The 20,431-nt window shown below is 40.4% G+C and overlaps 1 protein-coding gene across 2 annotated transcripts in view; it reads left to right on the top strand.

The window, feature by feature from the left end:
* Positions 1 to 20,431, top strand: part of PIK3C3 (phosphatidylinositol 3-kinase catalytic subunit type 3) — an 81,779-nt gene that overhangs the window by 30,768 nt on the left and 30,580 nt on the right. For both annotated transcript variants that reach the window (XM_074932298.1, XM_074932297.1), the window contains 5 exons: positions 2,180 to 2,308; positions 2,546 to 2,615; positions 3,264 to 3,328; positions 12,119 to 12,203; positions 13,265 to 13,339. In XM_074932298.1, coding sequence (XP_074788399.1) covers positions 2,180 to 2,308; positions 2,546 to 2,615; positions 3,264 to 3,328; positions 12,119 to 12,203; positions 13,265 to 13,339 — 424 coding nt within the window. The remainder of the gene's footprint in view (positions 1 to 2,179; positions 2,309 to 2,545; positions 2,616 to 3,263; positions 3,329 to 12,118; positions 12,204 to 13,264; positions 13,340 to 20,431) is intronic.

The raw sequence follows: 20,431 nt of genomic DNA, 5'->3' as shown, positions 1-20,431 counted from the left end.
TTGTGAATAGCTGAAATAGAAACAAATCTTACGAGCAGTAAGCTTAAAAACGTCAATTGAAAGATTTAAAGGGGCTGATGTAGGCAAGATGTAACTGTAACATGCTTTTAAGATGGTTAAACAACTTTCTTTGTGAAACTTGTTTTCAAGTTCATTTGGAAACTTTAAAGCAGCTTTTATAGGACTGATAAGGCTTATAAAGTTGATGAAGTCCCCAAGCTCAAGGTATCTTTCCTAGTTCAGAATGTCTCTGAACTTTGGTTAGACTGTGCAACAGGAATACCACTTATGATCAGAACCATACAAATCAAGTCAGGTGTGCTGCATCTCAGCTAGATGAATGTGTCTATTCCATTGCAAAATAAAACTGTTAAATTGGTAGAGTCTGGAAAGCAGTAAGCGGTTCATTTCATGCAGTTGCAGTGAGTTGACAGGTAGATCCTATATCCCTACAACTAGTAAGCCCTTAAACCAATCCGCAGCAGTTGCTTGTGTTCATACAGCCATGCCTTAGTCTAGTTTATAATAAAACTGTCAATATACTGTTGAAAGGGCTGGGGTTATTTTGCTTCCCTTATTCCTTGGAATGTAAGTTACTGCCTGGAATGTAAGTTATTACCTGTGTCCAGTGATGTAGGACCTCTTTATACATTTATTTTCAACTCATACAGGTGGCTGATCTAATTTAAGATGACCAAACTGTGCTTTTAGAAGTTAGGCCTATCTCCAGGAGTCATTCTCTGCCAGTTAAAACATATAAAGCTGCTGTGACAACTAGTGTTAATCCATTATCTCTACTAGATGTATTTATTATGCCTAGTAGTATCAAACTTTGACAGGCTGCTTACTGACCATGAGATAATTTGTGTTTACTTAAGAGATGAAAAATTTTGTGTTGTTTTCTACCATACCATGTCTTGGTTTCCCAGCTTTAGTTTGCTTTCTTACATAGCAGTTAGTCTCTGAAGAGTACTCTTCTGCTGTTTCAATAATCTTTCACCTCAGGTTGGAGGGAACATTGGAAGGATCTTGTCATAAAAGCAAGGTTTTGCAAACTTGAATTGACTTTTAGCGTAAATACGACTTCAGGGTTGGGGGAATTGAATGTTGACAGAAAGACTGCTAGAACAGCACCTAAATATTTCCTATTGAGAATAGTCTTCTGCAGCAGTTAGAAAATTTAGGACCAAGAATATGGGATGTAACTTCTTTCAAAATCAGAGATAGTTTTGGTTTTCCTGATTCTGAAGGGTTACAGATTTTCATTTAGTATCTTATTCTGTACTGCTGGATAAAAACAAGAAAAAACCCAAAGAGGGAAGATTGACTAATTTTTGGTGTTCTTGGACATCACGTGACAGCTTTTGTAGGAATATTTAAAGAATAATGCTTCCTTTATTTATGGAACTTATTAATTTTGAAACATTAACTGCATATGAAAATCTGATGTAACTGACTGATATTAAACTGTGTTCATGGTTGGGTGGGTTTTTTTTGGTTGGTTTTGAGGGAAGTGGCTTGGTCAGTTGCAACAGATGAAATCATTCATGTAGGTAATTGATCCCTTTCAACCCATTTTATGCAGAGAAATTGCAAGCAATTAAATTGTCTTTCTCAACAATGTAAAAAGGCACTTCTGCTTTTACTAAATAGATTAAGGAAGCACGTTGTTTAAGATGTCTTGCCTCTAGCATTTCTTTGATTTTTATCCTATAATTGTGACTCTTTTTGATCTGGTCAGCTTAAATTTATTTTGTTGTGACCTTTTGCATGGTGCTTCTATGCTGATTGGAATTATATGCATACAAACAAAACTTGAATACCTCTGTCCTTTCCTCCTCTGCTGCTGAGGGGAGTGTTCAGGGGAGAATGTATCCTTCACACTTATTACTAAAAAGGAAGGAAAGCTTTAGGTATGGTATTTTAAAAAAAATATGCCTAGATCACACTTTTGCTAACCGGAAATGGTATGTTCTAATTATTTAGTTCTAGACAGTAACTGCTCTTTAAAAGCTGTAGAATTGCTTCTTTCCTAGCAAACCTGAGAAACATGAGAAGAGTTCTGTTGCCCACTGCCACATTGTTGTTACAAATAGGACTATTCTAAACCATTCTGTAACTGAATTTGATGTTTGAATTGTATGACCTGATACTTGCTTACAGAAGTTTCTTTTTGCAGAGTGCCTTGATGCCTGCCCAATTATTCTTCAAGACAGAAGATGGTAGCAAATACCCAGTAATTTTTAAGCATGGTGATGATTTACGTCAAGATCAACTTATTCTGCAGATTATTTCACTCATGGATAAGGTGGGAATTATTAATCCATATCCTTGACCACCTGTGTTCTTGATTTTCCTTGTTGGGAATGAGACTGTTAAAAACTGTTAATGCAGTTTATGTTCCTAATACATGACAGGGTTCTTAGATCTTAGGTGGCTTAGGTGAACAGTGGAAATAAATGTTCAATAATACGCATTCCTTATAGAAATAGAAGCTGCCTTTCTGTTGCATTCATCTTTGCTTCTGTGTGTTGGTTTTTTCCAGCTGTTGAGAAAAGAGAACTTGGATTTGAAGCTGACACCCTATAAAGTGCTGGCAACTAGTACAAAACATGGTATGAATACTTACATTTCCTAGAAATACAGTATTGGGAGGTATCTTCTCCCTCTGTTTGCAGGCTGTGTTACGACACACTGTTTTCATAAGTGATGTTTTGCTTGGTGCAGCATTCTAAAAAAGGAGCTGAAATGTGTAAGAAAATCTTGCTACAATATAATTCATGGAATTAAAAAACCTCAGTGCCAACAGTATTCTATAGGTGACTCAAATATCTTCGTAAAAGAAGTCTGATCTGCATTTTGGAGTGTGTGACAATCAGTAGTCAATCTTTGCTGCTGGCTTGCTGTGTGGTCTTGGACAAGTAACTTTTAACACTCCTATTTATAGATCTTTGCTTGAAATGGAGGAAAAAAATGACAAAACAAAATCAAACTTGGCTATACTTTTAGATACATTCTGGATAAATATTTAGAAAGCCATTGGTTTACTTTCTTATGTAAACTTGGAACAACAGACCTTTTGCTAGCTGATGTGGTGTTAATGACTAGTTGTTTTAAAACTACTGAAGGCAGAAAACTGGGAAAAAACATGTGTTTTAGCCAATGAGAAGCACCTGAATGAAAGTGTGTATTATTGTTGTCCTTTAAAAACATGTTACGGAGTAGTGTTGGAGATTTTCCTTTTTGGTTGTTTTCTGTCACAGGCTTCATGCAGTTTATTCAGTCAGTACCAGTTGCAGAAGTCCTTGCTACTGAGGAAAGTATACAGGTACGTGGTGGTGGATTTTTTTAAGTCAACTTCTGATCAAACAGTATAAATTGCAGGCTTAGATCTCATACAAAAGTCATTAGTCTCTCAACTGATATTTCTATTTATCAGAAGAGAAATTACAGCTTGAAACAAGGATATTTACATCAAGACATTTTGCTTTAAAAAATATACTTAAATCACCACTTGAGTATCTCATGCCCTAAAAGTAATACCATTTAATTAGTGTAATTTAGTTGTGAAACTGAAATTATGGCTTTTCTGTAATGATGAATGAAAGATGCATGACACTCTTTATGTACGGTTTTGTTTTAAAGTGTTTCTGTTGTTTTTTCATTGGTTTTGGCTTCATACCTTCTCAAAGTATGTTTTAATGATTTTTTTTTGATGGAACAATTATATAGTTTGTTCATATAATTTCTGAACTCTTGTTTCCCAGCCATAGTGGATGTGTAGATACTGGGTGATTTTTTTTTTTTTTTTTTAAATATATATACATTATTTTTTTAAGCAAACTTTCTGTAACTGTGAAGGAATAAAGTAGAGACACATAATTGAATAGTGACACACAAAATACATGCTAGTTTCAAGCACAGCATACAAGCAAGGTAGCAGAGGTCAGCTGGTTGAGATAAATATAGCTAGATAAAAATATGCCAAATTGCCGTATGAGATATATAGCTAATTAAAGTTTTGTAATGAAAACACAGCATGTTTATGTTAGAGTCAGTTTGTCACAGTACCTTTTTCCCTTTTTTGTAATTGATACTGAAGTTTGTGTTTGTTTATAGCTCAGTAACTGAGAGCCAAAGCAAATACCTCCCACTTACTATAAACTACATACATTAAAGATATGGAGATTATTAAATGCTTATCATTTGTCATTATCATTTGCTTAACAAATAAGTATATCACATGTTTATGATTTATAAAAAATGCTTATCACTAATCAATGACCAGCATCAAGTTGCATAAGTTTTTTTGATCTTTCCATTTCATAAAGATTGTGGCAAGTTACATTTACACACTCAATAATCATGCAGTTTTATAAGTGTTTTCTTGGCAATCCTTAGTAATGGAAATGTAACATTCATATTTGTGTTGGTTTAAGCCCTGCCGGGACCGGAGACCACATTGCCATTGTCCCTCCCCCACCCTCAGACACAGGCAGGGCACAAACCCCGGGTTAAAATAAGAAGACATTTAATACAACAGTGTAATAAACAATCTGAACAACAACAGTAGCAATGATGACAACAGTAAACAGCAATAACAGTGAACAAGACAAAAGATATACAGAGAAATACTGCAGTGGTCAGAGACAGCTCGCTCGCGATGCTCCCCGCGACCAAAATCCACAAAGGGAAAAAAAAGTTCCCGCGCTCCCGCGCCCGGACCTGACATCAGCATGGTATGAATAACCCGGCTGGAGATCCCTTCCCCCTCTCTGCTGGGGAAACTTAACCCTATCCTGACTGAACCAGGACATAATCCACCCCTTTATTCTATACCATCTGCGTCATGTCCAGCTGCCATTTAGCAGTTAGCAATAACAAAACAACAATTTACAAAGGCCCAGCATAATTCACGGTGTGTTTTCACCCAGAATCAAGTCCCCCTGTGGTACGCATCGGACCTCTCCATTGTCCTGCATCACCCACCAGGTGCACCCAGGTCTTTGAGCAAAAGCAATCCCGTGGATGGGTTTGCCTTTACCTTTGCCTGGCGTAGGACTAAACCAGACCATTTTCCCCAATATATTCCTCATACGCACCACAGGGACTTTATCTCCATCTACAGCACGTGGAGGTTTCGACTGAGCCGGGCCAGCTCGACTGGCAGATCCTCTTGTGTTGACTAGCCAGGTGGCCTTTGCTAGATGCGTGTCCCAGTCTTTGAAGGTCCCACCTCCCAGTGCTTTCAATGTGGTTTTTAACAGTCCATTGTAGCGCTCGATCTTCCCAGAGGCTGGTGCGTGGTAGGGGATATGGTAGACCCACTCGATGCCGTGTTCTTCTGCCCAGGCATTTATGAGGTTGTTTCAGAAGTGGGTCCCGTTGTCTGACTCAGTTCTCTCTGGGGTGCCGTGTCGCCACAGGACTTGGGTTTCAAGGCCCAGGACGGTGTTTCGGGCGGTGGCGTGGGGTGCTGGGTAAGCTTCCAGCCATCCAGTGGTTGCTTCCACCATTGTGAGCACGTGGCGCTTCCTGTGGCGGGTCTGTGGCAGTGTGATGTAGTGGATCTGCCAGGCCTCTCCATATCTATATTTCAGCCATCGCTCTCCATTCCGCTGGGGCTTCACCCGCTTGGCATGTTTGATTGCAGCACACGTCTGACATCCGTGGATATCTCTGCAATGGTGTCAATGGTGAGGTCCACCCCTCGATCTCGAGCCCACCTGTATGTTGCATCTCTGCCTTGGTGGCCCGAGGTCTCGTGGGCCCACCGGGCTATGAACAGTTCACCTTTGTGCTGCCAGTCCAAGTCCACCTGATCCACTCTAATCTCAGCAGCTTGGTCTGCCTGCTGGTTGTCTTGATATTCATCAGTGTCCTGACTCTTGGGTACATGGGCATCCACGTGGCGCACCTTCACAGTGAGGTTTTCCACATGGGCTGCAATGTCCTGCCATACTTCAGCAGCCCAGGCAGTTTTACCCTTACGTTGCCAGTTGTTCTGCTTCCATTGCTGCACCCATTTCCATAGGGTATTCGCCACTGCCCACGAGTCGGTGTAGAGGTAGAGCCTCGGCCACTTTTCCCGCTCAGCAATATCCAAAACAAGCTGGATGGCTTTCACCTCTGCAAACTGGCTCAATGTCCCCCTGTCCCTCAGCAGCTTCATTGACCCGTCGTGTGGGACTCCATACAGCAGCCTTCCATCGTCGATGTTTTCCCACAATGCGACAGGACCCATCAGTGAACAGGGCATATCGCTTCTCCTCATCCGGCAGCTCGTTATATGGTGGGGCCTCCTTAGCACGTGTCACCTCCTGTTCTGGTGTCATCCCGCAATCTTTGCTCTCCGGCCAGTTCATAATCACCTCTAGTATCCCTGGGCGGCTGGGGTTCCCTATTCGAGCCCGTTGTGTTACCAATGCAACCCATTTACTCCACGTGGCATCGGTTGCATGATGCGTGGAGGCCTTTCCTTTGAACATCCACCCAGGCACCAGCAGTCGGGGTGCCAGGAGGAGCTGTGTTTCGGTGCCGACCACTTCTGAGGCAGCCCGAACTCCTTCATACGCTGGAAGTATCTCCTTCTCAGTTAGTGTGTAATTAGGTTCAGAACCTTTGTATCCCCGGCTCCAAAAGCCTAGAGGTCGGCCTCAGGTTTCCCCAGGTGCTCTCTGCCAGAGGCTCCAGGTAGGGCCATTCTCCCCGGCTGCAGTGTAGAGCATGTTCTTAACCTCCTGCCCTTCCCGGACTGGCCCGAGGGGTACTGCTTGGGCGATCTCCCGTTTAATCTGTTCAAAGGATTGTTGTTGCTCAGAGCCCCATTCAAAATCGTTCTTCTTACGGGTTACGTGGTAGAGAGGGCTCACAATCAGGCTGTAGTTCAGGGTGTGGTTTCTCCAAAACCCCACAGCACCCGGGAAAGACTGAGTCTCCTTTTTAGAGGTTGGTGGGGCCATGGCTGTGATCTTGTTTATCACCTCCATTGGGATGTGGCGACGCCCATCTTGCCATTTTATTCCTAGGAATTGAATTTCCCTTGCAGGCCCCTTAACTTTCTTTTGCTTAATGGCAAAGCCGGCCTTCGGGAGGATTTCAATTATCTTCTTCCCTTTCTCAAAGACCTCTTCGGCTGTGTCCCCCCATACAATGGTGTCATCAATATACTGCAGGTGTTCTGGAGCCCCACCTTTCTCCAGTGCAGTATGGACCAGTCCATGGCAAATGGTGGAGCTGTGGTTCCACCCCTGGGGCAATCGATTCCAGGTGTACTGGATGCCTCTCCAAGTGAACGCAAACTGTGGCCTGCACTCTGGCGCTATCGGAATGGAGAAGAACGCGTTAGCAATGTCAATCGTGGCGTACCACTTGGCTGCCTTCGACTCCAGTTCATACTGGAGCTCCAGCATGTCCGGCACTGCAGCAGTCACTTCTGGCGTAACTTCATTCAGGCCACGGTAGTCCACAGTGAGCCTCCATTCGCCATTAGGCTTTCTTACTGGCCATATAGGGCTGTTGAAGGGTGAGTGAGTTTTGCTGATCACCTTCTGGCTTTCTAATTGACGGATCAGCTGATGGATGGGGACCAGGGAATCTCGGTCGGTGCGGTACTGCCGCCGGTGCACCGTCCTGGTAGCAATCGGCAGTCGCTGCTCCTCACCCTTAAGCCGCCCCACCACTGAGGGATCCTCTGAGAGGCCGGGTAAGGTGGACAACTGTCCAACCTCCTCCAGGGCAGCCACACCAAAAGCCCCCCGGTACCCTTTTGGGTCTCTAAGTGCCCTCTCCTGAGGTAGTCTATGCCCAGGATGCACGGGGCATCTGGGCCAGTCACAATGGGGTGCTTATGCCAGTCCCTCCCAGTCAGGCTCACTTCAGCTTCCAGTAGGGTCAGCTGTTGGGATCCCCCTGTCACTCCAGAGATGCAGATGGATTCAACCCCACTGTATCTCGATGGCATCAGGGTGCACTGAGCGCCAGTGTCCACCAAAGCCTTATACTCTTGTGGGTCTGACGTGCCAGGCCATCAGATCCACACTGTCCAGTAAATCCGATTATTCCTTTCCTCCACCTGGCTGGAGGCAGGGCCCCTCTAATCCTGCTCAGCATCACTCCTTGCAAGAATGATTCACTGGTCCCCTCAAGAGGGTCAGACATAACGTTGGCCATTCTGTTCTGCCTGGGGGATTTCTGACTGGACACTGGAGCTGCGCTCCTCTTGGAGGACTCCCCTTTTGTGATGGTCTTCCCTTTCAGCTGCTCTACTCGTGCAGCCAGGGCGGCAGTGGGCTGTCCATCCCACCTCCTCATGTTTCCTCCATGGTCGTGGAGGAAAAACCACAGGGTGCCTCGTGGTGTGTACCTTCTGCTGCCTTTCTCTTAGGTGGGGAAATGTTTACTTCTAATGGCTGAGACATCAGCCCGTGCAGGTGGAGTGTAGGACATGTCCTCTTCCATTTTCTGGACCCTCTGAGACAGTTCCTCCACAGCTGAGACCAGGGAATGGTGAGATGAAGGGAGATTTCCCTCATGTTGCTGGAGCTTGCCAACCACTCCATCCACTGTTAGAGTCTGTGTGTCTGTCCATCAGGACACTATTGCCAATGCTTTCGAGGGCGCTTCTGGTGCGCTCTTCAGGAACTTTCGCCACATCAGGTGTGTGCAAGGGGCCTGATCTGGGTCCATGGGTGACTGCTCATCATTCAGATCACCATAGATCATCTCAAACACAGCCAGTTCCCTGAGGTTCTGGATGCCTTTCTCAGTGCTGGTCCATTTGCCTAGCTGACATAGGATATCATCCTTGTAGGGGTGCCTCTCCCTTACACTGAGCAGGAGTCGCTTCCAAAGGCTGAGGGTTTGAGTCTGTTTCCCTATTTCCCTATCAGTGCCAGCATCCTTGGCCAAAGATCCCAGCTGCTTGGCCTCTCTCCCCTCCATCTCAAAAGCACGGGCTCCATTGTCCCAGCATGGGAGCAGCCAGGTGCAAATCTGCTCGCCTCCCAGGCGGCCGAAATCTCTCTGCATATCTGGCAGCTCAGTCAGGGATAGAGATTGGACGATCACCTCTGGCCCATCCTCCTGTTCCTGTGATGGGCCTGGCTCATCCCCATCCCCCACTTTGCAAGCTGGCTTTCTGGTATATTTTGTTTTCTGTATCGGGGCGACTGATCCCGGCACTGCCTGGCTCTCTGGCTCAGTCGCTGTGCTGGTGGAGGTGACTGAGACTGGCTCCTGCACCCCAGATACCGTACCAGTAAGTTCACTCTCAGGTTCTGTAGCCTTTTCTCCCCCCTGAGGGCAGTGGGTGGTATTCAAGAGGACACCGTAGGCATGGGCAAGTCCCCAACGCATTGCAGCGATTTGTGTCTCCTGGGTTTTGCCAGTTTGGTAACACACCCTTTCTAAGTACTCCATCAGCTTCTCAGGGCTCTGCATTTGCTCAGGAGTGAAGTTCCAAAGCATTGGGGGTGCCCACTGACTCAGGCCTTTGCCCGTCTTTTCCCACACCCCTTGCCACTCACTATTATCTGACCTCGGGGCAGGTTTCTGGGCACTGCTTTTGTTAGAGAAGTGCCGCATGGCCCAAAACAAGATCTGGCAGGCATTCAGAAGGCATTGTGCCGCAATCACAGTGGCCTGCAGGCTCCAAGGATAATTGAAACTCCCCGAAGCCGAGAGGATCTCTTCCCCTGGCTCACCCATAGAGGGTGTGAGACCCCTAACTGAAGCCCAAATGGCAAACAGGTACCGCCCCCCCCCCGCCCCCCCCCCCCCCCCCCGCAGTGATACAAACACATTATAAGCAGTCAGTAGCCAATATAATAAAACAATCCCCTTTGTACATTTTCCACCGACAACAAACACCACCACAGGGATCATACACTTGATATAAGGAATAATCCAGCCTCATCACCCAAGCAAGTGGGCCAGCATTGCGAACATTTTCTTTTCAAACAGTACAAATATGAACACAAAAACTACACCCAACAGATTGCTCTATCACTCTCTGGTCAGAGTCTGTCCCTTTTTGATTCTTATTTCATCCCTCTTGTGCCCCACATTGGTGCTCCAAAAAGGCTGTGGTGGTTTAGGCCCTGCCAGGACCAGAGACCACGTTGCCATTGTTCCTCCCCCGCCCTCAGACACAGGCAGGGCACAAACCCCGGGTTAAAATAAGAAGAAATTTAATACAACAGCGTGATAAACAATCTGAACAACAACAGTAGCAATAATGACAACAGTAAACAGCAATAACAGTGAACAAGACAAAAGATATACAGAGAAATACTGCAGTGGTCAGAGACAGCTCGCTCGCGATGCTCCCCGCGACCAAAATCCACAAAGGGAAAAAAAGTTCCCGCGCTCCCGCGCCCGGACCTGACATCAGCATGGTATGAATAACCCGGCTGGAGATCCCTTCCGCCTCTCTGCTGGGGAAACTTAACCCTATCCTGACTGAACCAGGACAATATTCTAGTCCATTATATGTCTTTATAAAATAATATATTAAGAAATGCTTGTGAAATTGTCATTTTGTAGTTACTTATCATACTCCAATCTCAGATAAGTGCTCCACTGTTTTAGTTGTTGTCTAGACATATGACGCAATTTTTCCTGTGAAGAACTGCTAATCTAAATAGGCAAGATGCCAAAGGAGTGTGATCCAATGTTATTTCACAGATCAATGGCAAAATGCATTGTAGAGCCCATATTTCCTGTGCCCAAAGCATGATAAAATATCTGGGCATTGTAGGCCAGGGAAATAAAAACTAAATGAACATTTTCAGGTGTTGTAAAAGTTTGGTTTATTCTTTTTATAAATGTTCATTTTGGGTGTCACAGCTCTTTTAATAAAGATGGGCACTTTATAGAAGTCTTAAAATGTTTCACTTCTGAAAATATTTCAAGCAAGTAATTTAATACTGTCTGCTAATGCAAATCTGCAGGAAAGAAAAGGTGTTTTGATGATTGAGTGTTACTTACCTTCTATAAACAATCTTAAAGTTCATGTTTTAGAGGTATTTCTGTTCCACAGTCTATACAGTTTAGCACAGTTTACCATTTGGCTAGTCTGAAAATGATGTTTTGGTTGATTTTTGTTTGGGGGGGGGGGGGGGGGGGGTTAGGTACAACATGTAAAATTTTGAAGCACTGAAAGTAGATCTCTAGTACCAGTTAATGAAATCCCTAAGTGAAATGTGAAAGAAAATTTTTAACAGAATTTGTCTACTGTGTAACGTATCTCAGAAGGGCATGTTTCTCTGTAAGCAGAGGTTGTTAAAACTGTTTCCGAGGCTTAAAACTCCAATAAATGTTACAACAGGATTGTATTTCAAGCAAAACTTACCTTAAATAACCTGTAGGTAGCTTCCTTCGGTATCTCCTCTTTTTTAAGATTCCCTTGCCTTTTTCGTTACGATTTTAGTCACTAATGTCACCCAGATGCCTACAAAGCTCCTCTTACAGTGCTTACTTAGATTTGTGTTTCCTTACTGGAAGAAACTTGTGTTTAGGCTTAGATTTAAGTTAGTTATCTTTCATCTCAAGATGTTTTCTTTTGAGTGATGATAAGGACTGTTTTGGCCTTGTCCACATTTCACAGGAAATGTGACATTTCCATTTGATTACTTAGATTTTCCTTTTAAACTCAGTAGCGGTTGGTTGTATTGAGGAATATGGAGACATAATGATGATAAAGCTTGTAGGGGTGTCTGTCCCAAATGTAGTTACTAATCTGTACTAATCCTGTTTTAGTTTTTGTTGTTCTGACCTAAAGAGTTTCCTGCGGAAGTACTTGCACTCATAGTTATTAATTAGTTACTTTTCAATGCATTGTTAATTTTCTGACGCTGTTGGTAAAGAAAACTGCTTTTCAGTTTGAACTTCAGATCTGTTTCTGAGTATAAGAAATATAATCACATAAGAATGTGATGATTAAGACAGAAAATAAAGTGATATTAAATTAATCCTAGGTTATTTGGGAGTGGTTCTTAGTTTAACAGATTGTAATAACAGCCATTTGTGGTCTTGATTTAAATATTTTTTTTCCACCAGTTCTAAAGGTCCTGTTTCATATCATGTGGAATAACTATGTTGATGTCTTCCTCTCCAGAACTTCTTCAGAAAACATGCACCTAGTGAGACTGGCCCTCATGGAATAAGTGCAGAGGTGATGGACACTTATGTTAAGAGCTGTGGTAAGTTACAGTCTTATAGCTGGTAACTTAATGTCTGAAGTATAAAGGACAGGGTAAATAAGGTACTAAGACATTTCAGTTTAGATGACTGTGGATAGGGCACTATGCTTGTACTTGCTGTCAGAATCCCAGCAAAAAGAGTAATTTTGAGCTTGGCATATCATACACAATTCATCTCCTCAGTCCTCTTTGTTCTCCTTTGCCTTCTAGCAATAATCTTAACTCTGCTCCCTCCACTTTGTGAGTGGGGGTCTTTATAATACAGGGAGATGTAAAGCATTTATACAATAGAAAATGATCTGTATCTGATGTAGAAAATTTTAACTTGTTTTTGAAACATTGGGGTTTTTTGGGGGTGAGGCTACGTTCGGCTTCTTCCATTTTGATGACAGAAAATGATAGTATAGTTCTTGTTCTGTAAAGTGATGACAGTGTTAAAATAACACATTTGCTGTCCATTAAATTGAAAGCAACTTTACTCTACAAAAACAAATTCAGCTGTTGCTTCACAATATCTTCTTCTTTCCTCTTCTTTCTGATGGTTCATTCTTTAGAACTGCTTCAAACTGTTCTTGTTAGTGGGTGAACATAACAAAACTGTTCTCTGTTTATCACAGCCTGTCTTACTGAGGAGCTTGTGAATACTCCTGATGTATACATTCAGATTCAAATCAATGTCTAATGCTTGTTTGCAGTTGCCTTAAAAGGTCTTCATTTCAGAATACATTCATTTTACTTAAAATACTTCATGTTCTCTTGAAGTATCTTAATCCCAGTATTGAATGAATTTAGACTTTTAGTGTTAGGCATAGAATTATGTAGTAAGAAATTAAAATCTAGGCAGTACTGAATAAACTTCAGAGTTTTATTCCTTCAGATGTTTCTCATAGTGCTGATAATCTTGATTATCCTTCTCTAGCACCACCCCTGCCCCCGGTCTCTGTTACATCTATTACTAGTGAACAAAAATGAAGATAATGTCATGCTGTTGTTATATGTGTGGAACTTGTTGCTCTTTGGGAAAGGTACTTATACTGATGTTTACAATTCACTTGTTACAGCTGGTTATTGTGTAATTACTTACATTCTTGGAGTTGGAGATAGACATCTGGATAATCTTTTGCTAACAAAAACAGGTAAGGTTTTTTTAACAGTATAATTTGATAACAGCAATTGTTTAATTTTTAATGTGTTGGTACTGGTTTTGCTCCGTTTTCCTTGTGAGTGTAACCCACTAAGTACTGTAGATCAGAATATATTTTTAAATGCATCAGAGTTTAAGTTTATAATACTAGCACGGATATAGTATACAGTAGAACTAGTCTGCCTTTACCTAAGACCAAGAAACATTTCACTGTTAAACTTGGCTAAAATCATGATTATGTTTTTTTTCAGAGTTCTTGGTCCAAAATTGAAAAAAATAATGTATTAAAAATATTTGTAAAGTGACTCCAGCCCCAAATACCCTAATTGTTCTTAATTAAACCATTTAATTTGCCATTAAAATGTGGCATTCCTGTTTAGTTGCTTTATTTAACATGCTATCAGAAAGCAAATTCATGTCCTGCTAATTGAATGCCAGTTGTATTTTAATAGTTGTAAAATAATCCTGCTTTTTTATGTAAGATATTTTAAGTAAAGTAGATGTTTAGACAAGTATTGGCAGTAGTCATATGAAGTTAGGTATAATCTTCATGACTTCACTGAGATGTCCATGTGAATTCTTGCCTCTGATTTGACTTTCTTTTAAACAAAGTGATTCTTTGAGCTTTCTAGGTCTGTTTTCCTAAGAAATTCACATGATATGTCCCAAAAGTGGGAATGTCATGTGAGACCTGTCAAAATAGGATTCAGTACTGTACATTGTCTATTAATCTTGTGTTCTTGATGAAATGAAACCATGTACAGCAAATAACCCAAGTGGTTCATCATGTAACTGAAGTGTTACATATTTATATATATATATATATATATGTTTAAGCCTTCTCTGAAAACAACAAAGGAAATAGTGTCCTGCTCATTACAAATTCCCAGCTTGAAGGGAGGAAGTAGTAGAAGTTACTGTTTAATCAAGTACATCCTTTACTTTGCAGCAAAACCCATAGATTTTGAAAGTTCAAAATAGCAGGTAGTCATTTTGATTCTCCTTGACTTGTTGCAACTTTTTCAGTGTCATTTTTTGTGCTCATCTGTATGGATTAATAGCAGGCCAGGTAGAGTGAATAATTCCACTGATTCTAAATAAATAGATGATTTCTCTACTAAAAGAAATGAAGGATTAGAAAATTAAGCTACTTCAGCTATTACAGTCAGTACCTTGGGGTGAAGGGAAATTCAGGTGTTTTCACTGAAAATGAGTTTGTGTGTAGCTACATGAACTTCACAAAGTTTTAACAAACAAAACCCTTTCTTGCAGGGGAAAAATATTCTGGAGTTGTTCTTTTGTATGGGTTTTTTTGCTTGCTTGCTTTTGAACTACAGCTTCCCATAGGAGTTATGATACCTTGAATTACCTCCATTATGTAGTGACGAAGAGTTAGGAGTTGTGGTTAAGTGTTTATAATACTATAAAGTGAAAAGTTTGTCGAATGAGAAACATCTAAGTAAAAAGTGTTATTAGGGGAAAAGAGACACATCCCCATGTAAGGCTTGTTAGTTTATAGATAAAGCTGAAGCATGTATAACTTAGCATGCTCTGTATGAAAGAGTAGAATATTAACCATTGGGCCTTGATATTAGGGTAAAAAATCTTGGTCTACGCAGATTGGGGAACAATGAAAGCAAGTGTATTTTTCCTTACTTGTTTGGAAATGTACAAATTGGCATTTAAAAAAAATCCGTCTTCAGAGGTCTCTGTCCTTTGTCTGAGGTGATGGGTAGAAGTCTTTCCACAGCAGGCATTGCTTGATTGCTCAAAGTCGTAGTATTTTTGTGTTTTGATGTGGTGTAAAGTGTGTTAAGATGTCTATGTTAAAAAGTAACAGCACAATGGCTGTACGGCTTGGTGGAAGAATTTAAGCAGTACAGCAGAGGGCAGCACACATCCACAGTACATTCTGAGTCTGAAATTGTTTTCGACTTCTACCTATGCTCTGTCACATATCCAGAGAGGTTTTTTGAGCTATCAAGAGATTCTTATATTCCAAATGCAACAAAGGCTTGCTGCCGAGAATGTCTTAGACTTAATTTGAAAAAAAAAAACCTTCATTCTTCTCTTGAAGAATGGAAGCTCTAAGTACCTTTCTTCAAAATTGTATGACCATATATGCCTTCTTTCCTGATGGATACTTATTTAATGAATTAAAGCTTTCCAGTAGGGTAAAAAATGCTGAGTACCAGCTGTAGGTTCACATACTTTTCTTGGATTTATTTGACAATATATACTATTACCTTTCTTGGCTTTACGTTTTAGTTTGATGATGTAGCCATGTCTGTGTTGGACTACTTCTGATAGAATCATTGCATCATCTTATAATATACAACTGTCTAAACTTATAATAGTTATGGTATAGTTTAAATATAAAGCAATACTGAAGTTCATGAAAACAAGTTGTTTCCCACTCAGTTTTAGAACTATATTATTTCTGCACTATAGGAACTATATTTATTTTGCACTAATGTCTGTTATCTGGGTGAAATAATTTCTGCTTCTTTCATGACTGTTTTATACCTATAGTTCTAGAAATAGGGTGACTTTTCTTAAGTAGTCTTCAATAAGATATGTAGACTTCAGATTTTTTGAATGCTGTACCGTTGTACTCCAAAGGCAGCTGTAGAAGTTTTTTTGGAAAGAGATACAGGGATTTAGTCCCAACATTCTCGTGTATCGGTAATGTTAAAAATTACAAGAATACTTGCATCGGTTTCACAAATGTGCCTTAGCTTGAAACCTGAAGGTCACGTTATATAGTCAGTATTGCATTACAGGAATGTTATTTTCTCTGAGAACTTTCAATTTCCTGCTTCTCCAGGAGTATGTTATCAATTGCTGTATGTTTTAATTTCTTGTTTTCAGATCTATAACAGCACATATCACTGTGACTTGTAAATAACATGACATTGTTTTGCAGCCAAATACCCAGCTTTAAGTAACATCAGTGCTTTGTTGTAGGATTACAGACTGATATATATATATATATTAATGCCAGCATCTGACTTGCCAGCTAATGTGCCCTTTGTTGCCTTGGAAGGAAAAGCTGGGTGGTTGTGAAGCTGGACTGTGATACAGGAGATGTATCATGTTCAGTTAGCTTCCATGTGTTAGGTTAGGTTAGTATGTTTCAATTATGCCATGCCTTCCCTTGAGAACACTTTCTTCTGCATTTGTTCCACTCTGGTTTTGATTGTAGAGTTGGGATCTAGCTACTGATAAAACACCCAGATACGGATGTTTTCGTGTTTTCTAGGCCTGTTAAAGTCTTCAGACAGTTGGTACAGTCATCTCTAGAGCTTAAATAGTTCCAGCTATGATAGACAAGTGAAGTCTCCTGTCTTATTTGAGATATCTTAATAAATTCAACTTGCTTTATAGACAGACAAAGGTTTCATAAAGATCCTGTCACATTTGCAGGTTATGTGTAGATATTTTAGGATATCCTAGTTATTTAAATAGCGTTCTTTAGTAGCACTGCATGTGTGTCTGACCAACTAACTCTCACTCTAGTGGCTGGTCAGCTTGATCTTTAATAACCTTTAGGGACTTACATGTAAAGTCCAGTTCCCATTATATGTTTTCTAAATAAAGGTGCTTGTTCTGAACTCTACACCTGAAATTGCTCTGTAGCAGTAAAGTAAATAGCTATGTGGATAAAATCAGGTTATTAATACCTGAGGGCAGGTCAAAGACTGAGGGCTTGGAACTTTAAAATGACATTTGCTTTTAGCATCATGTGTAGATAGGTGAAATAACTGGGCTGTCTTCTCATTTCATGCTAGAAGGTAGAGTAGTGTCTGTCTTCAATATGAATTGCACCAATTGACATTTAATTTGTTCTTTAGTCTCAGTTAGAAAGGGTTGCCAGGTAAGACAGCAAAGATCTGAACAGTTGCATATGTGAGATGACACTATCTGTTTGTACTTTCAGTGCTTTTCACTTGAAACCATCTATCCCAAAGCAGGTTTGAAGACGACAAAAATGGAAAAATTATAGGATTCAAACCCTCCTTCCATATCAGTGCTTAGATAAGTACATTGATAAATACATTTATTAATGTTGCAAACTATGATAGTATGTAAAACCAAGTGGAATTTTAAATATGTTTTTAAATGTTACTGCTCTTAATAGAGGAAAACCCATTTAAAAAAAAAAAAAAAAGCTAACATATACTATTACCCTTTAAATTTCTCTCTGCAACTCGAATTTCTGTGATGCCTACCAAAAACAATATAAACTTTTAGCTATTGGCCTGCTAAAGCATTTTCTCATTTAGTTATCTTGAACAGTATTTCTCATTTATCAGTATGTATCTGACATCTTATAATATTCCTGCATGGAGTGTATTTTGAGCATGGACAGCTTGAGGTGTGAGGGGGAAAAAATTACAATGCTTACTTAGCACAAGCTGGACTCTTATCCATTATATGGATGATGACGATAAACTTTATTTCCAGCTGTTGCTGCATGCTGAGTTTAAAACCTGTATCCTGCATAAGTCCCTAACAATTCATGCTTCTTTATTCCATTTTTATGTAGTCTTAGAACATGTAGCTGATGAAAAAGATGACAATAAATTAGGCATTCTGATTTTTTTCAGCATGGCAGTGCTCTGTTGGCAAAGGATAAATTTTGATGGTAACATCAGAATTTGCTGGGAAAGCTAGGAAAGCACCCCATCCATCCATCTACTCATTTTAATCGGAGGAATTTTTACACTGTAGCCTCAAATTTAAAATAGGAATTCAGTTAAAATAGTCACTAAATTATACTTTTTCTATACAAGCCAGGTTAACCTAATAGTGGCAGTTGCATTTTAGAGAAAATGTATTGAAATTTTGTGTTGTGGTTGGATTTTTTTTTTCTGCAGAAGTGGGAACAGATAAGAAAGTCCAACGAATTATTTGGAACTTACCTGTTAACAGACAACTGTTACCAGACTTAATTTTATTTCAGTAATTGCATCTTATTTGCTTTGCCTTACTCATTTTGTTCAAGGAGTTCAGAGTTCTGTGCAGGTTTTCAGTAGTTTTTTTCCTAACAGTCCTCTGCTGAAATAAAACGATTTCTGTGCTGCTATATGGGAACTTTCTCCTGTACTAAAATCTAGGCATTAGCAGTAAAAGTGATGGACAAATCAGCCTCTCCAGCTGCAGTCAGATGTTATTGGCTATTGCAAGCACCAGATATCAATTTTCAGTCTCCACAAGTCCATGCTTCACTTAATCAAAGATCACTTCACTCTCCAGGATGAAAGGAACTCAGATGGACTTTCAAATCCCTCATGCTCTGACTGCTAGTGGGGGAAACTCCATGTTTGATGCTATTTCCTTGAACTCTCCAAGGCCCTGTCCTCTTCATTTCGTATGCTAGAAAATCAGATGTTCTATAGAAAAATGTAGTCAGCCTCATAAAATTAGAAAAAAAACCCCAAAACTTAAAAGTACACAACAGTATCAGCTTTTAGATTATGAAGGAGATAGTTTTGTGTGTGCATGCTGCATTATTGCGTATTCCTTCAAACATCTTACCCTCTTCCAATTAGTAAATGCCTTGTGACTTGATTTTTCTACAGTGAAATAGCTTAAATGGCAAGTGGGGAGTGATTCTTAGGGCACTGGTTTTTAAGGTGAGAGACATTATTTGAAGTCTTCTCAGCAGGTGTTTTTCCAGCTTCCTGGAAAGGAAGGAGTGCTGATGTCATCTTCTGAGGAGTGAGCCACTTTCAACATGAGAAGTGTTTGTACAAAGCTGCGTATTTTGAACTATATGTAGGTGCCTACATATAGCCCAGCTCCTAGCCTTGAAACAGGGCAGGAAGTTCATGCATACTTGTCTGTGGTCTTGGAGTGTTTCCTGAATTGTTGTTTTATTTTCTCACATGCCTAAAATCCCCCATTTTTATAAGTAACTCAGATTTCTAAATAGGTGTCTAATTGGTTTCAGTGTCTAAATATTAGAAATCCAAGGCTTTTATATCTTATGTCTTTATGCCTTTACAAGAATGTAAGAGGCTCAGAGGATGAAATCTGTTTCACCTGTTCTGTTAAGTAACTTCTCTTTTAGTTTAAAACATGACTCAGACAAAAAAACCTTGCCCATATGACTTTGGAGTCATTCAGGAACAGTAATAAACCAAAACTAGAGGTCCAGTTTTAATTTATAAGCATGTCTAATAATTAAGAGCCCTTTGAACTAAGATACAATAAATCTCAAGAAGATGGATTAGAAGCTGAGGTTAAAACAGTGGTCTAAGAGATTGAAGTGGGTGTGTTATGGCACTAACACAGTATATTGAAGGAAGGAAATGTAATTGTTTTATAAAACATGGAAGCCTTTAGAAATAGTAGTGTTTCACACAAAGTTCACAAGCACTCTGATTTACTGGATGGTAGATGATAACTATATATAAATACCACACTATGAGTACAGACTATTGCTCATAGTAAGGATGACAGAGAACTGGCACCAGTTGCCCAGAGAGGTCGCGCAGGCTTCATCCTCAGAGATGTGCAGAAACCGTCTGGACATGGTCCTGGGCAAGGTGTCTGTCTCTGTCACCCTGCTCAACTGGGGGGTTGGACCAGATGTTCTCCAGAATTCTCTTCCAACCTCAACCATTCTGTAATTCTGTGAAATAAAGGTTTAAAAGGGTTGTCTACTAAATCCAGTTGAGATGGTATGCTTATGAACCAAATTGTGTAACTTTCAGGAACTTTCAAATACAAACTGTACAAATTGTGTGACACTCCAGAACTAAAAAGACTCTGGACACCTGCCTAAATAAGATGCTGATTCTCCTGTAGACTGTTTTTCAGCTGTGATTATTATACAAAGTATTGTTATACCTGAGGCTGACAAATTTCAGATAAGTAGTGTTTTGAGGAGCTGTGTCCTTGAAGCAAGAAAAAAAAAAAAAAAGGACAAAAAAATGATTCATAAATTGTTATTGGCAATTTCTGCCTCCATCCTTACTGACGCTCATTGGGAGTGATGTCTGTGTTAGGAGACAATATGCTATTGACAGTGAAAGTAAATTCTTACAGAATGAAAATTCTTATTAAATATATTTTC

This window comes from Athene noctua, chromosome Z (assembly GCF_965140245.1).
Source record: "Athene noctua chromosome Z, bAthNoc1.hap1.1, whole genome shotgun sequence".
Classification (NCBI taxonomy): Eukaryota; Metazoa; Chordata; class Aves; order Strigiformes; family Strigidae; genus Athene; species Athene noctua.
The sequence above is the reverse complement of the archived record's forward strand: the minus strand, read 5'-3'. Positions and strand labels throughout refer to the sequence as shown.